Below are 27,925 nucleotides of genomic sequence, written 5' to 3'. Positions count from 1 at the left end.
CTATTTCTCTGGACATGAGACCATTATACCAGTTACACAGAGACGTTTCTAATGATGCCAAACATTACCGTGAAACATCATTTGCATTCACGTAGTACATTGTATTTTGCATATATAACCATTCTGAGTGAACTGAGTAAAGGGAAGAAGAAACAAATGTGAAGGAAGGACTGGAGAAAGAAGCTTTTCCGCATCTTCTCTGTGTGGAGACAGATGCCTGGATGTGTTTGTATTGTCCGTATCTCAGGAGATCAAAGTATCTGAGGTTATTAATACTGTGTTGTTCCCTGGATGATCAAAAACTGTTTTTATGTTTAGTGATAGCAAGTCCCTTTTTGTCCTGAGCAGTTAAGCCGCTCAATATAGTCTTCAGGAAAAACCTCCAGATGCTGGAAAACCAATGAAATTGCTAGACCTGGAGGTCATCTAAATGCAAGTGTACTCCTCAAAGTTGAATTAATTAACTTTTTTTATTAACTTTCAATATGTCCGAAAAACGTCATGTTTTACTGGGAAATAGATCAACATAAGACAGAAAACATCAAGCCTTTTCATGTTTTATTTAATGTACTGTATGTGTAATACATATTAACGTTTTGTTTTACAATTCATTCAGTGTTTGAATAGCAAGATTATTTATAAAGATTCAATGTTTTCCTATTTCTTATCTACAGAAAATTCAAAACAATTTTCAGACCCAACAAACTGAAGATCCCAAAATCTTGCCAACATGAGCAGCAATAAAACCTTAACCAACACATGAATCTCACACTAATGGAATAAGTAAGTGGAATAACAGTAAAGCTTTGTTATATTAAATGGTTTTATGTGTTGTAATTGACATCTACAGTGATCAAGCAGGAATGAAGAACAGTGATCTGGGGTTTTGCTGTATGAGTCCTGATCTTAACCCTCAAAGACGTCTTTCTAAATGTATTTATTTTAGTGAAGATACATTTGATTGTGTATTGTCTCTTATTACAGTGATTGTCAAATCAATTAATTTGGTGTATTTGTGCGATTCAAAGTGGATTACTGTTAATGCTTGAACATGATCTCTTGCAACAAAGACAAAACTCAGATAAATCAATGTATGACATAAAAGTAAAAATATAAGAAAAATGCATATAAAGATATATGAGTGAATAAATTGTTGCATAAGTGAAATTAGTATGTATGGATATATGAATACACAAGTATGTATGAATAACAATGTAAAGAAACAGTAAAGAAAAAAATAGCTCTAATTTTAGTGAGACCCACAATCACCTGCAGATGAGATATATGACTTTACACTTGTCAAAAATAAGAGAAACCAAGTGTAACTTCTGCTTTTGAACACACAATCATCGCTACGAATGATATGAAACGTGAAACCCTATAATGACAGAGAAGAATCTCTCAGAGTTGAAGGCTTGATGTCATGTTTTCCCAAAGAAATGGCGGCACAAATGTGTGGACGGCTTCAATCAGATTCTTCCATCTCATAGTCGGCCTGAATCTCTTGATCTGCAGTTCCATACTCATAGCTTTTATTGCTGTAGGCTTCTAAGATATTAACAATATCATGCGAACCTCTTATCCTAGCCTTTGCTCTGATCATTTCCAGGATGGACTGCATAGAATAGGCATATTCCACAATGCTCCTAGTTTTACCTTTTTCTCCTTTGTACACATATCCACCAGTGTGCACACCAATCAGATAACAGTCTTCATCAAAAACTGGAGAGCCAGAAGAGCCATTAAAGAAACAAGAATTATAATTAATCTGGTTTTCATAAATGTCCCATTTATCTTCAAAACTCCTCTGTGTCATCACATTAATGAAATCACGATTCTCAGATACGTGTTTATCTGCAGCCTCTTGTAGATTATTTTTCCCAATGATGAAGCAGGGGTCCATTTTCTTGACCCCTTCTCCAGGATGTCCCACAATGCAGATCCCACCGCGGCTAGGAAGGGGGCCAGGACTAAAACGACTGAGTAACTCAGGACGGCCTGCGATTTCATCAACAGCTTCCAGTTCAAGAAGAGCAAAGTCAAGACGCCTATTATTGGCGTCTGTAATGTAACAGTAAGCGGCGATCTGTTTCTTGACCCGCACCAGCTTCACCTTTGAGTCCAGACGTTCAAAATCAAATGCAGCTTCTAAAGACTTTGTAGAAGAAAGCTTGTCTGGAGACTCGAGAAATTCCCTAACAACATGTCCGTTAGTGAGAATAAATGGCCCAAAAAGGAGGAAGCCGGTTCCTCTGGCGGATCCCTCCACTCGAATCTGACACACCGAGTCAGAGAGTCTCATGAGCTGCTTTATTTTATACACCTCAGAGAAACTCTCAACACTTTTATCATATTCTGCTCTGAAGAACTTCTGGACCTGAGTCTTGTTCTTAAGGTTCTCTCGCTGCTTTACCGTCTCCATTAAACCTTTAAACTGATCACGCAGAATTCTCAGAATCTCTTCGGAGTCAATTATTGTAGAGTATTTAGCTGAAGTATTTGTGGACTTCATTGTGTTTCTCTTTTGAGTTTCTTCTTGTTCAGTGTTGACGGGATGCTGGTTAGGATCAACGTTTTCTTTCAAATCAGCGGCTGAAGCTTCATTCATTTCAGGGTTGACATCACTCAAGACGTCTTCTTGGCTCTCAGGGTCTTTTTTATCACGGATAACAATGATCTTAAAATACTTTCGATCAAGATGCTCTCCTGTGCTTGACATTCCATGGTTTATCTCGCTCCCAAACTCACGGAGTGCACACTGTTTATCGAATATGACATTGATGAAGCGTCCGTCATGCCGAAGAGCATCCTTCAGTTTCTCTTCTTTGAGTGCGTACACACAGACATCCTCAACTTTCTTCATCAGCTCATTGTTTTTCATTAAGCGTTTCACTTTATCCCCTCCTTTTGTTTTAATGTAAAAGATTACAAAGTTTTTTGATTCATTGGAGAATGAAATCCTTCCAGTTTTTTTTTTCTTTGTATCAACATTTCCAGTTTTTTTAACGAAGGTTATGTCTAAGAGCTCATCTTTTTCAATAAGACAGCAGGGGAAATCGCTCTTCACAGCAGCTCCAAAAACGTCTCCTTTGGATCTCTTGATGACTATTTCTTTCTCCATGTTGTCTTGTTTAATCTTCTTGAAAATCTTGTTTGTATTAAGAGCATCAATCACAGTCTTGGATGTATCACACGCCACTGCATGCTTCATGAATTTGTAGCGGAAATTGAAACTGTGGCTTTGCCCCTCGTCGCACTGTTAAATTCAGAAGAACAATAATACAAAAAGCATTTAAACATTTATAAATAAATGATTTCCATAAAATGATTAGCCATATTGTGCAACATTATAATATATACAAATAATATACAGCAGGGATGAGTATCCATACAATTTTCATTTGATTTAAAGGGGTCATGACATGAGAAACCAAATTTGGCTTGATCTTTTGGTGTATAAGAGGTCTTTGTACCATTAAAGGGCACCTATTATGGAATTTAGAAATTTACCTTTCATGTAGTGTGTAACATAGATCTAAGTGAACAAAAACATCCTGCAAAGTTTGAAATATGAAAGTGCACCGTATATAAAGTTATTGTCTTTCAAAAGTAAGAGTCGACTCTGAGTCATTTTTATGAATCGTTAGAAGACCGAAGCTTTTTCTCTGACTAGATGACGTCAACTTGTCAAGTTATTTGAATATGATACGCCCACTTATTGCGCTCCAAGGCCAGCAGGGAAAATATCATGGCGACGAGACGCTGTGTTCTGAAGTGCGACTCAAGACACCTTTTTCATCTGCCCAAGGAGGAGCATTTGAAGACTAAGTGGCTACAATCCATATAACTATACCACAGAAGTATAGTCCGAGCCTTGTGCTTTGTTCGCGCCATTTTGAAGACGATTGCTTTACCAACTTAAATGCAATCAAACTTGGATTCGCGAGCCGGCTGATATTGAAGGAAGGTTCAGTTCCAAGTGTATTTGCATCAGCTTCCTCCTCCGTATCACAACCTGTAAGTGTTATTAATAATTGTTGCTTTTATGTTTTATGTAGCATGCTTAATAATTATTTTGTTTGTTGTGTAAGCACCGTTTAGCTTCTAGGTCTTCAATGACAATTGTATTGAGATATGTGAATCGTTTGTCGTTTTTTTCGGAGTTGTCTTAAAGAATAGAGTAATACCTCGTAACTGCATTTTTTTGTGTAAAAACTTTGTTTATGCATCGGGCTAACGCAAACAAAGACTGATTGTGCTTTTACAATATGAACTCTGGGCTATGCTCGCTAACATTCTATTCTTTATCTTATTTTTAGTTTTTTTTACTACAAACTAAAGCAGTGGACTATAATCATTATTATAACACAATTGAATTGATAAAAGCATCATTGTACTCCGTGTTAAAAATAAGTATTATCTCTGTAAACACTGCTGGGTCATCTGACCAATCAACGCAGATTAGCCTCGTGCAAAGGAGGGGTTTGAAAAACGAGTCGTTGAACGAATCATTTGGGAGTCGGTGAGCAAATCAGGTCAAAATAAATGCATATTATACGACAACAAAAGTGTTTTTTGTCATTGCATGCATGTAAAACTGTTGTTGGGGACTCCCTAAACAACATTAGGAACATTTTAAATGTCATAATAGGTGCCCTTTAAAAAGATCTTCATTTGTGTTCTGAAGATGAATGAACGTTTGGAACGACATGAGGGTGAGTAATTAATGACAGCATTTTTATTTTTGGGTGAACTATCCCTTTAAATGGATAAATTTTCTGCCCAGTGTGTTACTTAATCTTCCCAAACAGGCAACCATGCACACATGCTTCCTCTGCTCTGGAAAAAGTGCTGATGATCTGAAAGCACCGGTGTGGCACGCAGGGCAGAGCCGAGAACTGTGGGACTGGAGTGAGACCGGTGTGACACACAGCTGACGCTCATTAGCACTAGCGCCACCCGCCTCACTCGGTTCCCACGGCTCTCAGCCCCGTCCTGCAAACCCCGCAAACATGTTAGACGAAGTTTAGCAAGTCCTGCAAGTTTCATAGCTTAAGACGTCCTCCCCATTATAAACGAATCATTTATTTAATCAAGCTCTAAATACAGCTCGTTCTGGATCCATGGTAAGAAGTGACGTCACGGTACGAAGTCAGGGGAACATGGATGCACTTTTTTTTTGCGGACGTCCCAGTCCATTTGAAGGATGACTGTTTTGAGAACAAATCCCAAAATGATGCTGGCTTTGACAGAAAACTGTTGCTCAAAGATAAGTCCATGCCGACTATTCTGGGCTCAACAACGACGACGCAAAGTGTAAGTAATGTATTTAAAAACTTTAAACTACTTTTTAAATACGCCGAATCCGCAAATGTTCTGGCTGGGGCGTTAATAATTGATGCATAGGCACTGACGTTAGCCAATCACAACAGTGGGCGTTAACACTGAACTCTTAAAGGGGAAACACCCCAAAAACAGACCGTTTGAATCAGAGGATGAGAAACAGGGTGGGAAAAGGTCATTAATCACTACATTTTAAAAAAAAATTGTAAAAAAAAACTATAGTAATACTATAATTGCACTAGGGATGGGCGATATGGCCTAAAATCCATATTGCGATATACATTGCAGCCTCTTGCGATAACGATATATATCACGATATATAAATTATAATAAAACCATTTCAGAACAGGTTACATAGACCCTAAGGAAAGCCAAACAACTGCTAAATGTTTTTTTTTAAAGAAAGAAAGAAACAATGTAGTTTTGAGAACATTTATTGTGCAAAACTGTAATTATACAACATAATGTTGCAGATAAATAAAATTCAAGTACACTAGACTTTAAGTAGCCCTAATGTTTATATTATGGCTAGAAGCTTATGAAACCCTAAATTCAAAATTAGAATATTGTGAAAAGATTTTCATAAGCTGTAAGCCATAATCATCAAAATGATGGCTTGTAATATCTCACTTTGCATGTAAGGAGTCTATATAATATATTAGTTTCACCTGTTACTTTTGCATGATATTCTAATTTTTTGAGTTTCACCTGTATACGTCAACTTAAGAAAATGCTTCAAGTATAAAAGTTTATTTACAGTAGTGCCATAGACAGTAACAAGTGCAAAACAGTGCAGAAGGCACTCCAAATCAAATGTACTAGTTTTAGTTTGGTTATTTTTTTAAAGGACACAAAAGATGCAAAGAGCAGAAAAACTGATGTCTTCTTCTCAGTTAAAAAGCAACACAACAACGAATCTTAAAATCGGGCACACACAGAGCTGTTGTGTTTACACCACTATTTTGTGAATACGAGCTGGTATTCAGTGACATGGACTGGTATTTCGTTTTGAGGTGGTAGAACAGATTAGTCGTGTGTGTTACCGAACTGTTGCCCCACGCACTCTGTATAGTTTGCTGCTGCTCGTCGGGCGGCTTAAATCCGAACCAAGTCCAAATAATGGATGTTGCACCGATCTTTTTCACCAGCTCCTCCGTTTCGCTTTCAGCCATGTTTACTCAAGATGACGACGAATATGATGCGGTTCAGCCGGTTGCAGCTCGTGGCTCTAAATTTCGCGGGTAGATTGCGTCATCAACATGCATTATCGTGATAGTGAGATAGAATTAAAATCTCTATCGTAGGCCAATTTTGTATCGTTTATATCGCATATCGTTTATATCGCCCATTACTAAATTGCACCTAAGGGAACATAATAATAAAATAGAAAAACCCATGTCATGACCCCTTTAATTTGGATCCACAAGTCACTGATCACATTAAAATTCACATACCTGCTGCATATGGCTTTTTGATGGACCCTCTTTAACGTTATCCTTGAAAAAATCGTTCTTCCTTTCCTGAGTGAATGTCAACACAACAGTATTGTTAATATGAGTCCACTAGTGAAGGTTTACCATCATATTGTAAATCAGAAGCAATGCAATAAATTGTCACTCTAAAGATATGGATTTTTAAAGCAGCTATCAAGAAGATTTGTCTTTCCAAAATTCTTTAGCTTGAGTAATTCCACACACACTTTTTCACGAGATCCTTAAATGGGTCAGTGATACAGATATGTCAGTATTGCAACAAACCTTTAGAGGATCACGCCCATTGTTTCCTTTTTTCTTGCTTGTAATATTTATTCTTTTCTAGAACAATGGCATCAGCAACAATAAAAAAAGCATATATTATTATTATTAATTGAACACATTTGAATCTAATACAATTCAAGACATTACCAAAATTACATTGAATTTTATACTACCACACAAAATCAATAAAAAGTGCACTCGAAGTATCTAAGATTGTTAGTTTCTTTAAAGGACAAGTTCGGTATTTTACACTTAAAGCCCTGTTTACAGATCGTATTTGATGAAATAGAACGGTTAAGATTAAACTTTGGACAGATGCCGCTGTCGCGAGAATTTTAGGTTTATATCGCTTTCCCCCCACACCCCCACAATGGTTGTCTATGTGCACTGGAAGATTCCTTCCTAAAACACATTAAACTTTCGTTTACAAAGACGTGAAACTCACCGAGTGGTCAGGGGTGTTCACTGATACGGTTCCAAAAAAAATCGCTGAAAAATATGCATTCCAACAGGTTTTATCGTAGTTTTTGTCCAACTCCATGACTTGTATTGAATGTGCTGTGTGAGGTGCGGTATTACTCCGCCGCTGGAGTGTCTATTATTCAAGCTCTCAACGGAAGAATCACGGGTGTGACGCGTTTGGCAAAATAGGTCCACAAAAGCTAAACAAACCTAAAATTCTCGCGACAGCAGCATGTGTCCAAATTTTAATCTTAACCGTTCTATTTCATCAGATACGATCTGTAAACAGGGCTTTACGTGTAAAATACCGAACTTGTCCTTTAACATGAACAATTTAAAAATATGTAATCTCAGAGTGGTAAAAAAGTTCATTAAACTTTCTATATATTTACTTTCTATATCGTTTAAGTCTTCTAAAGCCATATAGTAGCTTTGTGCTAGGAACTGACCAAATTTTTTTTTTTTTTTCAAAGTTTATTTTATTTTGAGTCTATGGTTCTTTTGCACTAGCTTATTTACTCGACCTTGATATCTTCATTAGCGTAGACATGAGCAATTACCTAAAACTGTGTTTCTTAGATCTGAATCATTATTATTGAAATAGCATGGGCCTACCTGCACATTTTCACCAGTTTGTGACGCCCTTCTGGCTTCACTGTTGCTGTCAGTCGGCTCTTTCTGAAATAGAAATTCCACAATCTTCACCATAATCATTTAGATTAAGGCTAACCATTTCAATATGATCCCCAAAAAGAATGGCAATAGCCAAACTTAGAAATTTGAAAGTCAACATTTATTAATCAGATATATATCACCGGAAAATAATTCATAATGCTGTTCTTCATTTTCTTCACTGGTGTTGATCAAGAGTGATGTTGGCAATTCAGTGTTTCTGTAAAGAGGACAAATTTTGAGTTTATATCTCAAAGAAATCTGATAAAAAAAGATTATACTGCAATGTAAAATTGCATTACGTACAGTGCAGTCATAATTGGTAAATAAAAATTTGCTTAAAATACAGTTGTGTGAAAAATGTGTTTTATATATTTTTCCCACAACGGGATTATTTGCTGAATTATAAAACAACGTTGAGGAGATTGTGACAAAACTACATTTAAATTGGTGCCTACTGTTTGCACTAGTTTTGAAAACATAAGGCAAATTAAATCCTATATTGTACACAGTATTTAATAGGCATTTGGTTGAGGACACGTTCGTCGTCCAGCAAATCATTCCCCATTCGCAACCCACAATCTAAAGCGGGAAAAGCCACCAAAGGGGCTCACGTGATTCGACAAGACTTTATTTCGTTCACAAACGAAAAGCCACAAACACCTAAGGTATCATCGCGTTTTAGAGTCTTTAATTGTTCATAGATACACACTACATGCTAGTTTTTTCTCTCTCCAAAAATCATAAATAAGTCACATCAAGCTCATTTGATCTTTTACAGCATTTGTTTTATTACCAGTGAAAACATAAAAAGTATACCCGGAATCATCCATGATAGAATGTATTTTAAAAGTTGTATTAAACCTGTAGAGTAATTATATGTAGTTGAATATGATATTTTGTTTGAAAAAGTTACCTTAAGTGAGTTAAAATAGCTTAAACGAAGCAGGAGAAAGTGTGTGTCGTCTGTTTTCCTTTGTGAGAAGAGAAAAGAGAAGTGTATGATCTCATTCAGCGCGCGCAAAAGATTTAAAATTCTTCTTTGTCTCTTGGCGGGTTACAGACATTGTAAAAGCTGAATACCGCCACCTACCATATTGGAGAGAGTAAATGATCAAATAAAAGTAGCTACAGTCTTCTTTGGTAAAATCAAGGTAATATTCATTGAAATCTAGACCAGACTCACGTAGAAATAATCTTCTCTTTCTACTCATAGGTTTTGATAGATTTTTTAATATATTGTTTATTATCTACCTACCTATATCTACTACCCCAATTATTTTGCCAGTGTTTGAGAAGTTGCTTTTAATTAGTAATTTACCTTCATTTTTTCCAAGAGGTACTCTATTTTATAATTTCTCAATGCTATATTTAGCTAATTTGTCTATTTAGTTTCCTTGTACTGCTATATACAGTCATGGCCAAAATTGTTGGCACCCCTGGTAAATATGATCAAAACTGGCTGTAAAAAATAAATCTGCATTGTTTATCCTTTTGATCTTTCATTCAAAAAATTGCCAAAATTCTAACCTTTCATTGAAGCAAGAGAATTGAAAGTGGGGCTAAATCACATTATGAAATAAATGTTTTTCTGCAAAACACGTTGGCCACAATTATTGGCACCCTTTTATTAAATACTTTTTGCAACCTCCTTTTGCCAAGATATCAGCTCTGAGTTTTTTCCTATAATGCCTGATGAGTTTGGAGAACACCTGACAAGAGATCAGAGACCATTCCTCCACACAGAATCTCTCCAGATCCTGCAGATTCCCAGATCCATGTTGGTGCTTCTTCTCTTCAGTTCAGCCCACTCATTTTCTATAGGGTTCAGGCCAGGGACTGGGATGGCCATTGCAGATCTTGGTTTTGTGCTCAGTGACCCATTTTTGTTTTGATTTTGATATTTGTTTTTGGATCACTGTCCTGTTGGAAGATCCAAACATGGCCCGTTATAAGATTTCTAGCCCCGGCTGTTAGGTTTCGATTTTTTATCTGTTGGTATTTGATACAATCCATGATGCCATGTGTCTGAACAAGATGTCCAGGACCTCTGGCAGAAAATTAGGCCCACAGCAGTAAAGATACAGCAGAGTATTTCATTTTACACATGGGGTACTTTTTTATCCCTGTGTGCACCAAACCCATCTTAAGTGTTTGCTGCCAAAAAAGCTATTTTTTTGGTTCCTCTGTCCATAGAACGTTTGAAAAGTACCTGACACTACTGGCACTTCAAACGGGACGGGTTCTATGGTCAGATGAAACAAAAAAATTGCTTTTTTTGGCAGCAAACACTTAAGATGGGTTTTTGGAGAAAAACATTTATTTCATAATGTGATTTAGCCCCACTTTCAATTCTCTTGCTTCAATGAAAGGTTAGAATTTTGGCAATTTTTTGAATGAAAGATCAAAAGGATAAACAATGCAGATTTATTGTTTACAGCCAGTTTTGATCATATTTACCAGGGGTGCCAAATTTTGGCCATGACTGTATCTGGTATCCAGCGGAATTGGAGCTAATTTGTTTTTATTTAACTCAAAATGCTTGACATTTAAACATATGTAGAAATATGTTTCTGTTAATCACTGGCATGGCAATACATAAATACTGACAGTCCACTTTAATTTAATGAATTATTTTGTTCAGCTCATAATAGAACATCATGTAGAGAAACATCAAGTTGACTAAAAAATGTATTAGATAAATACCCATATATCGCTTCATCTGATTATTTTACACAAGAGCCATGTGGTGGTAAAGGGACTTTGTTACAGAGCTGTGTGAATGCCTACTTAAAGCACTTGAGATTTTGAATGTCAGAAACAGCACAAAAACAGAAATGGCATGAAAAAACTCATTCCTTTTTATCTCTATCTCTGAATTATGGGTGCGAGCTGCATGATGAGACCAGAGATTGCCATCTTTGTTGTTCTTTAAAAGCACTCAAATCTGCCATTGAGCAGCATTCAAATATCAAGATGTTTTTTCTCATTCAGTAATCCACAATTGTACAGAAAGGTAATTAAAATCTCAGGAATATTTATTTGAGGTACTGAGGAAATTCAAACAAACAGAACAAATAAAATAAAGAAAATAAAACAGCTGCTATACAGATTTGTGTCATCCAAAAAAAAGCACAAATTGTCCTTCAAAATGTCAGTAGCTCTGAGCAGTAATTTAATATTAATTCAGAGACATTTATAATAAATAGAACATAATTGAAAAATTAAAACAGCATTCATATTATATGCATTCACTTTTTGATCAAAGAGATTTGACGTTTACAGTACAAAACACGAGCTGAATAACCAAAATGACTTTTTTTTTTCTTCATATTTTCTTCTGTTACTTTTAAAGTGTGATCTGTTAAATAATGAACGGTTAAACAAAGTACTCAAACAAAAGACAGAAGTGTAGGTGATTTACTGGTCAAACAAGTTCTCATCGTGAGGGTGAAAGTATAGATCAGTGAAGTGTAGATCAGGACACAGTGAGACCTTCATGCATCTGGGTGACCTTAAATCAACTCTATTCTTTAAATAGAACCTTTAAACTTCAAATTATGATTCTATAGAGAACTAATGTGACACCTTTTCTTCCCTTTTTCAGCCACTAATAATAATGTTCCTCTGCATGAACACCAACCGTCACTGCTGTGAAGATGCTGTACACTACAGTTGTGTACAGTATGCGGGGTTTGCTAGTTTGGCTTCATCTGGAAGTAAAGGGACAATGGGAGGTAAGAGCAACACACACACACACACACACACACACAAACACACACACACAGAAAACACATACAAAGAGACACAGAAGCGTTAAAGCTGCAGTCCCTCACTGGACACTTCAGGAAGAGTGTGAAGATTAAAAAGTGCAAACAGTTTCCCTTTATTGTTCTCCTTGTTCTCATACATCATCAAAGATGCGGCTACGAGATGCAGAGGTCGCGAGGTAATGTCCTCCAGCGTACCTACAGAGAGATGATGACATCCATTAACAACGAGACCTACATGTTCTTCAATGTAAACCTTCAAAATGCCTAATGTCCCAATAGTTTCTTCTTATATATTAGGCCTCATCCACACTACTGCGTTTTAGTTTAGAAACGGAGAATTAAAACGAATACGATCTCCGTCCACACCAGCGTTTTAGCTGCGTATTAGAATTGATCTCCGTCCACACCAGCGTTTTAGCTGAAAACGCGGATCACGTGACCACTCACCAACACTGGGCGTGCGCGTGCCGGTGTAACCAGCCGCATGTAAGCAATTGTATTGTAAAATGCAGAATTTACTCGCACAACAGCTGCTAGCAAAGAAATTAAAGTCAGTAACGCTTGTAATTCGTTATCCATGTTGCAGTCACTAACGTTACGTAGTCCAGGCGGTTTTTGTATGTTTTCTTCCCGGGGACGGGTCATGTGATGGGTGGCTGGCGAATCAGGGAAGGATACGCCATGACTGATGACACCCAATCATAGAGCCAAGCATGAGCCTCTGCGTCATCGTTTCTAAAGTCCTTTGTCTTGACCGTCTTCACTAAAACGCCCTCCGGAGATTCAAAACGCAAAACGGGGTCGGCAGCGTTTCTAAACTTCTCCATTTTAGGTCTTCGTTTTTGCCGTTGTAGTCTGACTCTGGACGGGAGGTGCAAACGTAGCGAAAGGTCTCCGTTTCTAAACGAAAACGCAGTAGTGTGGATGGGGCCTTATACTTGAAATGTGTCATTGTGTGCGGCAAATACCATTGGCTCTTATGATAAATAGCTAGTGATGTTCATCATTTTCAAATCGCTTTCTGTAAAAGCATCAGTGAGTAATGTAAATCAAATCAAAATCCCTGAACGTTTACACAATGTCATCACACAATTAATGCTTTTAATATTAAATAATTATTGTATTTACCGGTAATATTAAACATAAGTATATATATATAATATATATATATATTTATTTACTTTCTCTTTTACATGGGTAAGAAGTGTTGTATGAATAAAGAACTAAATAAATTTCAATAATCCTTAAATATATAACATAAATATATAACTAAATATAATATTTAGCCTTTAAAAAAAAGTGTTCTGAGCGACAGCATAAAAATGCATAAGAAAAACAATATTCTCAAGCTCATGCTAATGCTATTAGTTTCCATGACTGAAAGTATGTTTATGTTATGAGATATAATGTAGTAATGCAGACCTCCTGTTATCCGTTTCCAGCTGTTCTTCTCCAGTGAAGTCCAACGGTTCAACGTCTTGTAGTAATTCAGCCTTGTCGTTTCGATCTCTTCGAGACTGAGCTGCACACACACACACACACACACACACACACACACACACACACACACACACACACACACACACACACACACACACACACACACACACAATCTTCATCACATCTGACCAAGAACTCAAAGCAAGAGTATTTTCAGTAATACTAACAGCGTGAATCTGTCCTCACCTCTGCCAGTGTCAGTGCCGGAGCCGTCCGTCTCCTTCAGCTCCGAGTACGCACTTCTGCTCCTCCCGCCATATCTCTCCCTCTGATCACTGTAGCGTTCCCTCCATTCCTGACAGACAGAGACGTGATGAAGGGGGTTCAGACGGGTACAGTACTGTAATCTATCCTCTTCATTAAATGTGAGGCAGTTTAGGCAGAAACAAACTCACTCTCCGTCTGGTCTCGCCATCCTCTGTTCTCTGCCGTTTTCTTCTTTCTGAAAACAAGAGCAAAAAAATGATAAACATGACATCATTTTTTATATTTGATATAATTTATTAATATAAATATATTATAATTATTTTGTATTTATATACACTATTGTTAAAGTTTAGGTTTGGCACAATTTTTTTATGTTTTTGAAAGAAGTTCACGGAGATTGCATATTCGATCAATAATTCAGTAAAAACAGTACTTTTTAAAATAACTTGTATTAATATATATATTTATTCCTTGCTATTTTTTCCTGTGATCAAAGCTGAATTTTCAGCATCATTGCTCCAGTCTTCAGTGTCACATGATCCTTCAGAAATCATTATAATTTTATTATGAGTAATTTTGAAAACAGTTGTGCTGCTTAATATTTTTGTGGAAACCGTGATTCATTTTTTATCCACGATTCTGTGATGAATAGAAAATACAAAAGAACAGCATTTATTTGATTTTTTGACATATAACATTATAAATGTCTTTATTATCCTATTTGATCACTTTAACGCATCCTTGCTGAATAAAAGTATTAATTTCTTTTTTTTTACTGATCTTTTGAATGGTAGTGTGTATATATATATATATATATATATATATATATATATATATATATATATACCGGTGTATATATATATATTAGAATTCATTCTAATTGCAATCGGTACAATTTAAAAACCATAAAATGTCAATTATATTCAGATTGAAAAAAAGTCAGATTTGATTTTTGATTGTTTAAAAAAAAAAACTGATTTATTTAATGAATTTTCTGATTGAAAATATACTTTGAATAAAATAATGATATATAGAATCAAGCAATATCATCCAGTCCTTCTTGGGACTGTTGTGATTACATCAAATAATAATAATAAAAATGTATGTAATATGTGTATATCTGCTAAAACTATTCTATTAATTATTATTAGTGGATTTACTAACATAGATTTGGACCAATTTTGAATTTGGTCTATAGTACCTCTCCGGATGAGTTCTCTCCCCTCGTCCACCAGGTCAGAGGTCAGATCATTCTCACCCATAAACTGCTGGAAGCCCAGCAAATTCAGACAGCGTGTGCCCAGGCTAGAATGAACAAGAGGAAAAACAAAGAGCTAACAGCCTTCCAACAACAACAGTCTCTGTAATATTTCAAAGCTAAATATTTGTTGGAGTTACATCTTACCTGAAGTAAGTTGCAATGCAGAGCAAAACGATGAGCATAGGATAATAAATATAAAATCCATTAGCAATGAATGACAGGACCTGCATGGATCCCATTATCTGTCATAGTCAGAGAAAGAGAGAGAGAGAGAGAGAGAGAGAGAGAGAGAGAGAGAGAGAGAGAGAGAGAGAGAGAGAGAGAGAGAGAGAGAGAGAGAGAGAGAGAGAGAGAAAGATTTTGGAGTGATGTGGCCATAAGTATCAATACGACTGGGTGATATATGATATAAAATACGACATAAAATTAAGCAACATCATTAATGCTGTAATTTTAATATGCTTTTTATATGGCCAATTAGTTTTCCTATAGACAAATTAGACAAAGATATTTTAATGGTGTCTCAGGTTTTAAAGCACAGTAGAGAAAAATAGTCATTTGAGAATTCTAATTAAAAACACAAATTCTGTATTTTGTTTGCAACACCAATAAATGTGCTAACGAAGTCGCCATATTGCATTTTTAGCAAATAATCATATTTATGGTCATACATAGTGTATAACCATAAATGTGACCCTGGACCACAAAACCAGTCACAAGTCGCACGGCTATATTTGTGTCAATAGCCAACAAAACATTGTATGGGTCAAAATTATTGATTTTTCTTTTATGCCAAAAATCATTAGGATATTAAGTAAAGATCATGTTCCATGAAGATATTTTGTAAATTTCCTACCATAAATGTATAAAAAAAATATTTTTGTGAGTGGATGCAGCACAATCGCGAACAGAAATGCACAACTTTAAAGGAGATTTTCTCAATATTTAGATTTTTTTTCACCCTCAGATTCCAGATTTTCAAATTGTTGGATCTCGGCCAAATATTGTCCTATCCTAACTGTCCTAGCTTATTTATTCAGCTTTCAGATGATGTATAAATCTTAATTTAAAAAAAAATTACCCATAAGACTGATTTTGTGGTCCAGGGTCACAAATATGATTATCTGCTAAAAATGGAATATGGTGACTTCATCTTTTGTCTTTTTAATAAATTGTTTGCAGTGACAGCATATAAATGCATTAGTTTTCATATTAGTCTCACAAGACAAAATACATTTTAATAAGTTCTCTGACTTTAAAAGTCAGTAGTAAAAATAGTGGTTTGAGAATTCTAGTTCAAAACTCAAATTCAGCCTTTTGTCCACATCATCAATAAAAAGTGTTCATAGAAGTGATCATTGCATTTTTAGTTTCATTTAAATTTAGTAAAATAAAGTAATTGTTGTTTATTACCAAGTATTGTTACATGCATACATTTAAATAAATCTATCATGTCATGAAGATATACTTTGAATAAAAGAATGAAAATATAATTATTATTATTATTATTGTAGTTATATAATCCAGCCAATTAAAGTCTTCCATGCTAGTTATATAGATGTGTGGTCGTATTTCTGCATGAGAGTGGTGTGTGACTCACTGAATTGTACACTGTCTGCTGTCTCTGCTGATGGGAGATGGTGGAGTCCATGTGAATCACACCCAGAAAGTTCAGACACAGCGGAGGCGTCAAACGGCAAAACAACCTGCACATCAATCAGAATGCAATGCTGAATACTGATACAGCAACAGATCAAAACAAACCGAGATGGTTTTTGTAACAGTCACATGGTGTTTCGTACATGCCGCTGAACTGCAGGCTGTAGGCGTCCGTCTGGTGGTGAGGGGCCAGGTAATAATAGTTAAAGACTCGAATCCGGAACACAGTGGAGTACACGCAGTAACACAAGAAGAAGATGGTGACAAAACACGCCATCTAGAGGACAAACACAAAATAACAATGTACAGGTTGTAGTTTTTTCAGCCACTTTTCACCAATAATTCCTGTCATGTTGGTTCACTTATTAATGTGAAATTATGCAAGTAACATTTTGACTTTAAGTACAAAATATTACCTGCAAAGCACAACGTAGACCTGTCACGATCATGAATTTTGTGCTGACCATCAATTGTCATACAAATAATTGTGATTAATGATTTGATTCTGTTTTGTTCAAGTCACTTACAGTGTAAACCAAATACCGGTATGTTTATGTTTTTTACTTAGAATCGTACATAAAGGAAAATAAAGAAATAAGCCCTAAGAAGCGGTTGTTTACAGTGAACAACTACCGGTAAATAATTGCAGTCACAAGCTCAAAAATATTTGTAATAAAAATAATGCAAAATATGTTTTCATGCATGTGGCAAAAAGTTAATTTTGTGCATTTCTCAGCCATGCTGGCGGAAGTACGCAGCTTTCTGATTGGCTTCTCCATTAAAGGTTGTATATGCGCGATTTCAGGCGCAAAAATAAATGATCACATTCATCTAATCTTTCCTAACGATCCACAAGCTGCCCGCCCCATGAGCAGGCCGCCAAAAAAACGCGTCTCTGTAGGCAGCCTAGGCTCTGAGATCTGCACACAAAAACAATCGATTTCACAAACACTCAAAACCAAAATAAATAGTGTTCAACCAATCACCGACAGGGGCTGGGTGTTGTGAGGTTTTGCGCTCGTGGCCTGTCGGTGATTGGTTGAATGTGATCATTTATTTTTGGGCCTGAAATCGCTGATACAACCTTTAAATGTGTAATTGTGCTTGTGTTCCTCACCTCTATGTAAACGTAGTTGTAGTCTCTCTCTGCGAGCTGGATGAAGACAGCGAAGAGAGACAGAACGGGCTGTGTGCTAAAGAAGGTGCATTCAGACCAGACCACGGCTGCAGAGAACAGGCATAAAAGCACAGCCAGCACGCGATAACACCAGCGCCGGAAAACACACTCCCAGTACCACTCTACAGGACAGAGAGAGATGCATGAGGTTATTATTACCTATAGAGACAGAGCGTGTTTAGGCCACGCCCACACCGGGGGGGGAAACAATCCAACCGTCTCCATTGACTTTGCATTGCGAGAGGCTGCCTCCTTGTCATTTCTTGCTTCTAACTAAAGACAGAGAAATGCATAAAAGCTGCTGTGTGACAAAGTGTACAGCAAACAAGCTAAGAAACCCAGAAATAAGTTTTTATAAGCTGTTTAAGGACATAAAAGTGGATCAGGCCGTTGAGACAGAGCGTAACGTGTCTCATTACTCTGAGAACTAACGTACGCCCGCTGGAGGACAACGTAATCGGCAACACAGGATAGCTTATCTTCCAGAAATATAATATATACAACTGACATTTGGATATTTGACTCACCAGTGACCAAATGTTTAACTTACTGCACAACTGTATTTTTAGTGAGTGTCAGGATCCCACAATTTACCCTTTTCTTCCAGCCTGTATCCACTTTTAAGTTCTTAAACGCTCGTTTTTTGGGGTCGACAGCTAATAAAAACTTATTTCTGGGTTTCTTAGCTTGTTTGCTGTACACCTCGTCACACAGCAGCTTTTAGGCCTTTTTCTGTCTTTTGTTAGAAGCAAGAAATTACAAGGAGGAGCCTCTCGCAATGCAAAGTCGCGGTTGGATTGGTCTTCAGATTATGACGTGTTACGCTGTGTATCTATACAAACTGCTCCTTTGACTTAATATCATGGCTTATAATACCATTCATTACTTAAGGTTAGCGATTTGAACAAATCCTTAACCCTAAATATAAAACTTTACTGTGCAATGTGTGCGCTCTGACATGAATGACATCTCTAATTGTGCGGCTTGTTGATGAAAGGTGTTCTGTTCTGTAAGCGATCAGACTTGGATTACAAAACAGGAACAAAATCACTTAGACCTCCATTGATGGAGGGGTCCGAGCCTTTGAGAACAACTTAGCAACCGCATTTCAACACCCAGAATTTCTCTTTGTGCTGGTCACGGGTAGGTGGACAGACAATAGTCATATGTGTGCTGAAATGAACCAACCATTGCAAAACGTACATACTATAGAGAGTCTTTTCAAAGTGGCTTGACATTTGATAAGAAAACTGTTCATATTTTCTTTGGCATTTGGCAAAAAAAAACCTGTTCCGCAAAGATTGCAATCTTGCTAAACTTGTTTTTGTGGAAGTCTGGTTTTACGAAAAAATCCGCTTATCTGTTTCATCAACGCAAGCTGTACCTATGTGGTTTCTGATGCTCTATATAAGGATTTTTCATAAAACCAGACTTGTTTATAGAGCGTCAGAAACCACATAGGTAAAGCTTGCGTTGATGAAACAGATGAGCAAACACAGTTGTAGGCATCTATTAAACAGTGATAAAGCTAGTAAGATATATATATTTTTAGACCAGGCGCATCTTCACACAAAATCTAAAAGCTAAAAGTTATTCCTAATGTAAAATTTAGGGGCATGTCGCTCCTAATTTTAGGACTGGTACATTTTTCATCTAAGGGTAATTCACAAAGCATTGTAACGTTAAAAGTATCTCCTAAACCTAGTACAGCTCAGAAGTCCTCCTGAGGATCATAAAATCATAAGAGAAACTCAGAAACGACCCAAAGTATGTCTCCTGCATTGTTTGTCAGGAATGCATTGTTTTAAAGTCTTTTTGTTGGCGTTCTCATTGTGAATGGCTCTTTACTCTGTTGAAGGATTACAGATCTCTGTATCTCTCATAAAGGTGTTATTGTAGTAAGAGCAGAAAGATATTTTCGACTACAAAAGAGAGTGAATGTGTTCACAGGTTCCCTCACCCACGGTGGGCGTGTACAGGTACTTGCTGACCCATCCAGGCGGTTCTGCTGAAGGGAAGCTGTGAATGAACTGGTGGGTCAAGCTCGTCTCATTTTTGGCCACGTCCTCTAAGTGAAAAGCCTCGTCCAATAGAATCTGCCACTGAACTTGTGTGCGGTTATGCCTCTGAACAGCATAGATCACCTGACAGGAGATATTAATACAATGCATAAGTCTCAATCATGATATTTGAATATAAATACATTTATATAATACAAAATATTTCATTTTATATTTCTATAATATCTACATTTATAATTATACTTATACTTATAAACAATATAACTTTACATTTGAAATTAACAAAACTTAAATTTACAATTTTAAGTGCATTAAATACAATTTTAAATATTAAAAGTGACATTTTTACAAATTGTAAATGATATTTATATTATTTATAAATAATAAACATCAGTGAATTTGCTTTATATTAATATTCTATATAGCTGCTGTGTTTTTATTACCTTTTTATGTAGTTTGACTAAACTATTTTTACTAGGATAAGGGTTTCCTTTGTCATCAAAGTCCTCGTAATCGTCCATGTTTCTGCCCATCTTTTCCTGGTATTCTACAGGACACTGAGAAAGATGTGATGGTGTTAATACTCCATAGGTGCGCGTCCCAATTTGCGTACTTGTGCACTATTCTATGACGTTTTGTAGTATAAATAGTGCAAGTAGAGTTTTCACTGAAAATGGCAAATAAAAAAAGTGCACTTTAAAAACTGGAAGAAACTAAGTGTGTAATGTTGGACACTTCATGCACTCAACTGTCGCAGCTTTAATTATGTAGCAGAGGGGGAGGGGCATCAGACTCCGACGTTGAATGATAAAATAACCTTATAAAATTCATACACTACTTGGTTGAGTGCATAAGTATATAGTGTATAAGTGCATAGTATATAGTCCATTATTTGGGACACACCACATATTTACATATACACAGTCAGTAGGATAAAGATGACATGAAACTTACCTTTCTCAGAATAGTGTCAATGCATTTGCGTAGAGGATGGTTGTATTTGATTGTTTCATTAACCGTTCTGACATCCTGTAAAAGAGTGGACATTTAAGTGTGCATTTTATTTATTTATATATATAAGATAATGCATTAACTTTGATCAAAGAAATGACAATCCCTCACCTCCATAACATCTTCCAGGTTTTCTTCGGCGTCTGCTTTTTCCGTCATCAGTTTTGCTGCTTTAAAGTACGTCTTTGCCAGCAGCTGTCCATGGCACGATGCCCTCCAATAGGAGCGAGGGATTTCCACCAGGCCGTATCCCAGCAACAACACCAGCAGGAACAACCCCCAGGTGTTGGCAGCGGTAATGCCAATCGTCCGCAAGTCAGACCTTTACAAACATGTATAGGTTAAATATGTCAGCTAGGGAAGTGAGATGTGCATTGGTCTAGAAATGAAAGGAGTATTGTGATTGGCTGAAGGGGAAAGAAGAGGGCGTGACACTAACCAGGAAAGGTGCCACTTCGGAGTGACGGCGACGTAGATGAGCAGGGAGCAGAAGATGAGCAGGTATGTGCCATAATAAATGGCGTTTTCTATCAGGGCTGTTTTTATTTTCCCTGAGATGGAGAATCCTCCTGAACGTGCATACGACTGCATGAAGGGAATCAAGAGCCTGCGCACACGGGAACAAGATGTTAGACATTTTTTAAATCCTTTATACTCTAATAAGAGCAAAATCTGACACTGAATTTGTAATTACAAAAAAGTGCCATAAAATAGAAATGATTTAACGTCACTAATGCAACTGGTCTGTCAAGAGTGTTGATATATGGACCACAACACAATTTTTTCAGCTGCCTTGGTTCCAGAAGTATTTTTGATCAATGATTGTACTATATTTTAGTTCAATTATGTTTTTTATTTGATATTTTGTATTTTTAGGGGATTTGATGGTACTAAATTATATTTATGTAGTAGTTATTATAATCCATTTATTCACTTTTTGAGCATGGATCTGAAAATTACATTTCCAACTTAAACTGTCATAAATCTTTAATGCTTTGGAGCACAGACTTCAATTTTTAAAGACTTGGCAAATTATTGCTGAAGTAAAAAAAGGTTTAAAATTGTACATTTATTCTTATGAAAAATGCAGAAAAATTACATTTTAAATTTCTTTATTAAATATATATTTTCCAAAACACGTTTAACTCTAAAACCATGAGAAAATCAAAGCCATAAATCTAAACAAGGTGTGCTGCAAATTTGAGGTTGATATCACCAAAAAATTTGCTTTCAGTAGGTTTTTGTTTAGGTGCCAAACACTTCCACTAGATGAAATTCGCCTCCTATTCATTTCTAATGCGGTCGTTTTTGACCACGAACAAGTGTGACTTTTTTTCAGGACCATTTAACCTTTTTGAATCATGTCCATGATTTTTGTGTGTGTTCACATAGCAAGCGCCAAAACATTTACCAAGTTTCAAACCATTCCGATTAAGTAAAAAATTCAAAACAAAATAACATTTTCTTTTGGTCCAAGATGACTGAACGAAAATGAATGAAAATATTGCATTGCAGCTTAAAAACATTTAACAATATCAGATCTCATAGTAGATCTGTCTTGAAAAGATGTTTATTTCCAGAACCCTACTACTGGACTTTATTGTGAAGAAACACAGGAATGACATAATTTCTCTCGCACCATGTCAGGAACTGTGACGTCCAGTACACCACCCTCCAAAACACGGGAAGAATCCCATCTGGGATGTAACTCCAAGGCTTATGGCAAGACTTTGCGACCCTATAATAAGGAGAAGGTGGGGTGATGTGGATAAAGTTAATGTATAACCATATTCAGCATGTTAACTAAACATAAAAGTCTTAGCACTATTTGTACAACAGTGTTTAAACAAATGTCAAGGCTTTATTTCTTCCTAGAGCTGTTCATTAGATCAAAGCAAACCTCTTTACCTTTGTGTCGGAAATAGTGAAGTGTTGGAGGAATTATCCCGGATGAAAGTGTTGCTCGGCACCAAGTGGACCTGATTATCAATCTCACACTGGTTATATATGGTCTGCAGATGCACAAGGAAACAAAACATCACCAGGGTTGAGAATAAAACAACAGATTTAAGTTTGTTTACACTTTATTTTAAGGTGACGTAGTTACATTGTAATTACTCATATAAGAACTGAGTAATATTAACTACATGTACTTACTATAGAGTTAAGGTTAGGGTCAGGGTTTGGTTTAGGGTTAGTTACTTTTAATTATGCATAATGGACTGTTAATACTATGGTGAGTACATAAAGTAATGTGTAACTACGTCACCTTGAAATAAAGTGTTACCTTAGGTTTTATTTTTGTTTTGTTTATGCTTCGTTTCCCCGCAGGAAATGTCCTGTATTGCATGCTTGCCATCTGTTGATCATGTCAGTCATGCACACACTAAAGCATGTTTTGTAAATGGCTCTAGATAACAGCATATGTTAAATTATAAATGTAAACATCAGTCCCTAGTCTAACTTTACTCATTATGAATTTGTCATTTACAGAGTTGTAAACAGAGTTTACATAATTTGATGAAATTATATTTTAATTGATTATGCAATAGTATAGAATTTTCCATTAAATGTCCAGTTATATTGCATAATTTTTAAATATAATTTCATAAAGATTGCACAAAAAGCATTTTTTAAAAACATTTCTGAATTTCCCATGACTGCATTTAGCTCATACTTTTATCCATACTAAAACACTTCTTATTTTTATGGAGTAGTTTCAGTTTCCATCTATTAAACCACAACACTTCAAACTACAGTAGTCAACATTTGAAGTGGATCAAAAAAGTTGTCCTAAGACAAGAACGGGTATTGTTGTAATTCATGTATAACTTTAATGAAAGGTTTTGATCCACTTCAAATGTTGACTGCTGTAGTATATGGTGTGTAACTGCTTCCAGGAGGTCTCACCGTGCTGACGTCCAGTGGGAGGATGAAGACGATGAGGAAGCACAGGAACCAGGCGAGGAGGGTGGCGAACAGGACCATCCGATGCTGCTTGTGAAAGTCTCCATAGCGGTGCAGCAAGAAGAGCGCGAGGAAGAAGACCACCACCACCTCCAGCGCGAGCGCCACGCCACTCATCCCGACTGCTCTCTCTCTCTCTCACTCACTCTCTCTCACATGTAACCCGTCAGACTGGCACAAGACACGCCATCAACACAAGCACTGTTTGGATAGAGAAACTTTATCAAGATTCATAACGTAGGCTACATCTAATATTGACATTAGTAACATTGTAATCAAAGCCATACTGGCTGGAATGTGTCTATCAATGAAACAAACAGGGTGAATATTGCAAAGAAATTCCCAGGAAATAGTTTTACCCCCAAATAAAAAGAAAGAAATTCAAATTATGTATTGCATTTTTAAATGTATAATAATGCATATTATATATATGTGAAATGCAAATGATATATGAGTGAAATATGCAAAAAAAAAATGATGTTAATTAAAATTAGCAAATAAAAATCAGTTATTTCTAATAATTTGTCATTTTATTATGTACATTTAATTTTTCCATTACTTAAATTATATATGTATGTATGTATGTATATATATATACACACATTTAAGCAATGGAACAAAAACGTATTACTGTTAAATCGATTAACCGTAAACTTGTATTATTAAAATGATATAAACAATAAAAATAATAATACAAAAACGTATCATTCTTTTAATTAAATAATCAATGTTTACACTAAATTAACTAAACACTAATACAAAGAAAATAAAGGGGGGGGAATAGAAAGTATCAGAAACCCAAGTAAAACTGGTGCTATAGCCTACTATTGAATTTAATACCGCTGTAATATCGTGTTTAAAATGATTTCGTTACGGTTGAATGCCTAAAATTACCGGTCGCTAAATGTATTTCATGACACGTCAATCATTGCGTAATTAATAGTGCAGAGTCGAAAAGCTTCTGTTCGGTCACAGCTATCGGAGGACTTTCCGTTACAACTCATTCTCTGACCGTCAATAAAACATTATAGAAAGACATGGACAGAAACTTACGAGTTAACCAGACCGTCTGGACGATATCTGAAGAAAGAGCTGAGGTCCGTGGAGTGAATGATCACATCTCGTGATAGAAATTAAGCTGTCCTGTTCGTGATATTTGTGTACAGAAGAACCTCTTGACGTGTCGTGTCACGTAACTGAGCAGTGATGCGCTTCCGGTTCTCGTGATGTATTGTGAGAAATGTAGTTTTTCACAGGTTTATATACAATTTTGTAAAATAAATGTTAGATTTTAGTAACATGAAAACACCGGGCTATTATAGTTTCTTCCGTCTATTTATATCTCATATTACCGTGTTTACATTAAATTACTTTAATTCAATTTTAGTTTGAATAACATTGAAAAGATTAAATGTCCCTATGTTTATTTATATATCATGCTGTTTACATTGATTTAGCCTATCCCTATTGGTAAAAAATTATTCTGTGAAGTATAGTGTTAGTTTTAGTAACACAATGGTTGATTAAAGGCCCTTCAGTTTATTTGTATTTCATATTACTGTTTATAACATGGTTATACACTTTTGTTTACAATTTTGTGAAGTAAATTTTTGTTTTAGTAACAACATAAACACACGATTAAAGGTCCCTCAGTTCATTTATTTAGTTTATATTGAATATACAACCATTACAGTGTTAGAAGAATTTAAATGTCACCATTAATCAAATAAATTATATATAGAGTTGATTGTCAGATGCCAATAAATATATTTATGAACAAAGTGCAAACTTTTCTTGAGATCTTCGACTTTTAGGCCCTATTTGTGAATGAAGTTGAGCAGAATATGATGATATCAAGTCCATCAGGAAGCTTTGCTGCATTGAAATCCTTAGGATCATTGTTCTGGCTTTGTAGAAGTTAGACATGAAGGTCTTAGATGTTGAGAAAAGCCCAGGCCGAGAGCTCATCTGCCCACAGCGAGCCCAGGAATCGAGCGCACACCACTCGGTCCTCCAGCAAACACTGCACTTGACCGATCAGATCCAAACTCAGATTCTCCAGTAATCTCAGACACAGATCCCAGTCCTCATAGTCCGTGCTCCCCAGAGAGTCGAGCAGAGAGACCAGCACCTCCGCAGACTGGAGCCAGTCCTGAACGACGCTCATGCTCATACTGGACATAGTGCCACGCGAGCGGGAAGGAGTGTGTGTGTGTGTGTGTGTGTGTGTGTGGTCACTCACATTAACAGGTGTGCGGATGCTAAAGCCGTCGGCTCCTCTGGTCGTAAACCCTTTAAGCTCACTGGATTACGGGGTGTATGGCAAAGTCATCATATTATCAGCATTTTATTGTTTTCCATTTGTATATATTTTATTTTGCAGGTTATTTTCCCTTATGAAGAACATATAATACTGAGGCTACATAATTATTCATACTTTAGAATTATAGTATATTCACAAATTATGCAATTGACCAAAAATGTGACGCAAACGTGAGGAAAACTCTCTTATCTTTAGGCTTCTTTTTTTTTCTATTCCAGCTGTGCTCACTAGATATAAACATAATTTTATAATATATTGTTACTGTTATTGTTACTTAACTTAGATAGAGAGAGAGAGAGAGAGAGAGAGAGAGAGAGAGAGAGAGAGAGAGAGAGAGAGAGAGAGAGAGAGAGACTATATATACACAACAACCATACACAAACAGGTTTAAAAAATCATTAAATATTTTTTTTATTTTTTTTGTACACAAATATCACATACAGGACAGCTTAATTTCTATCACGAGATGTGATCATTCTTAATTTATATATTATCATATTTTAATTCATTATTTTTTTTTTAAATGTATATATCAATTAAATAAAATTATTTGATAAATTATTCAATTGTATATAATAAAATATATTATACATTATAGCATATATACTATATTACATATTATAAATATAAAATATTGGCACTCATAAACAACCACAATGTTTTAATAAAATACATTTGTATACATTTCTTAAATGTTTATATATATATATATATATATATATATATATATATATATATATCAATCATATTTAAAATTATAATTTTTTAATTATATTTAATTATATTGCCACTCATGAACAACCACGTTTAATAGAATAACATTTTTTTAGTTTAATAAATCTCTTTAATTTATTAATTTTAATATATACATATTCACACAATTTTCAATTGATTTCAAGCATTTAAGCAAAAGCATTTTAGACCAAAACTGTGATAATTCAGTCGAGATATGTTTCTGCTGGTGCACAGTTTGTCCACTAGGCGGCGATATTTGTGCTAAATATCGAGTACGGTACACATATCATCACTAAAGTTTGGACGCGAGTGCCTGCTTTGTCCACCAGGGGGCGCCTTTTAGCATTTTTCTTTTGTCCCAATTGAACGTGCACAAATAAATGTAGCCTACTTGTTGTGCATGTCTGTTTTTATTTTAAAAGTAATTTGTTTCATGTTCAAAGTCTACAGTTACTTTGTAAACCATTCACCAATGTAGTAGTTAGTTTTGTCCTTCCCACGGCTGGATTTCAGGCCGTCTCAAGCTGGACTCTGATGAATGACAAAGAAATCAGATGCCTGAGAAGATCCATAAAGTGCTATTGTTACACCAGCAGCCTTTTATATTCTCTCCATTATAAACTGCTATTGTTAACCTTGGCTTATTAAATACGTCAAACCACATCATTTAAAAGTGAAGGCAGCCGCTATTGCACTCTTGTTAGAGAGAGAAACCTAAAACATGCAGCGCACAAAAGCTGTGGCAAACTGATCCTGATTCTTCCCTTGGCTCCAGCCAGGCTGATCACAAAGTGCAGAACAAACCACACAATAACCACCACAAACCCAGCCGGACGACTGCTTTACTTCAGTTATGTTGAACTGTTTTAGACATGTCCAGCTGTTCTAAATCAATTTGCATGCAAATTGTGCAGTGCAGTATTAATTTTTTATTTATTTTATTGTAGCTTTTAATAATACTTTGAATTAACTTTAGTTTTAGTGTGTTTTTAGTTTGTATTTATTTCCAGTTAGTGCTTCAGTTAGTGCTAGTTAGTTGCCAAGGGAACATTCCTCA

At 35.9% G+C, this 27,925-nt stretch overlaps 3 protein-coding genes across 5 annotated transcripts in view; all 3 read right to left on the bottom strand.

Annotated features, from left to right (window-relative positions):
* Nucleotides 1-27,925, bottom strand: part of osmr (oncostatin M receptor) — a 599,178-nt gene that overhangs the window by 324,393 nt on the left and 246,860 nt on the right. The window lies entirely within an intron of this gene.
* On the bottom strand, nucleotides 551-9,278 carry LOC306995414 (serine protease FAM111A-like). Of its 2 annotated transcripts, XM_079607004.1 has the most exons (6): nucleotides 9,151-9,278; nucleotides 8,378-8,454; nucleotides 8,178-8,240; nucleotides 7,101-7,157; nucleotides 6,798-6,863; nucleotides 551-3,256 (listed from the first exon to the last, which is right to left on the bottom strand). In XM_079607004.1, exons 2-6 carry the CDS (start codon nucleotides 8,405-8,407, stop codon nucleotides 1,466-1,468), a joined length of 2,007 nt encoding a protein of 668 aa, XP_079463130.1. In that variant the 5' UTR covers nucleotides 8,408-8,454; nucleotides 9,151-9,278; the 3' UTR covers nucleotides 551-1,465. The 2 variants fall into 2 exon arrangements, with proteins under 2 accessions (XP_079463130.1, XP_079463129.1); XM_079607003.1 differs by lacking the exon at nucleotides 9,151-9,278 and having other exon boundaries at nucleotides 8,178-8,408.
* Nucleotides 11,255-25,998, bottom strand: lmbrd2a (LMBR1 domain containing 2a). The gene is made up of 18 exons (XM_079608775.1): nucleotides 24,864-25,998; nucleotides 23,754-24,011; nucleotides 22,752-22,855; nucleotides 22,483-22,581; nucleotides 21,283-21,450; nucleotides 20,955-21,165; nucleotides 20,787-20,861; nucleotides 20,276-20,389; nucleotides 19,772-19,955; nucleotides 17,752-17,933; nucleotides 16,778-16,911; nucleotides 16,576-16,681; nucleotides 15,120-15,217; nucleotides 14,916-15,019; nucleotides 13,903-13,949; nucleotides 13,694-13,802; nucleotides 13,430-13,529; nucleotides 11,255-12,202 (listed from the first exon to the last, which is right to left on the bottom strand). The coding sequence occupies exons 2-18, from the start codon at nucleotides 23,925-23,927 to the stop codon at nucleotides 12,139-12,141; spliced, it is 2,073 nt and encodes a 690-aa protein (XP_079464901.1). The 5' UTR covers nucleotides 23,928-24,011; nucleotides 24,864-25,998; the 3' UTR covers nucleotides 11,255-12,138.

This window comes from Phoxinus phoxinus, assembly GCF_949152265.1.
Source record: "Phoxinus phoxinus genome assembly, chromosome: 3".
In the NCBI taxonomy this organism is placed as follows: Eukaryota; Metazoa; Chordata; class Actinopteri; order Cypriniformes; family Leuciscidae; genus Phoxinus; species Phoxinus phoxinus.
This window is presented reverse-complemented; position numbering and strand designations above follow the sequence as displayed.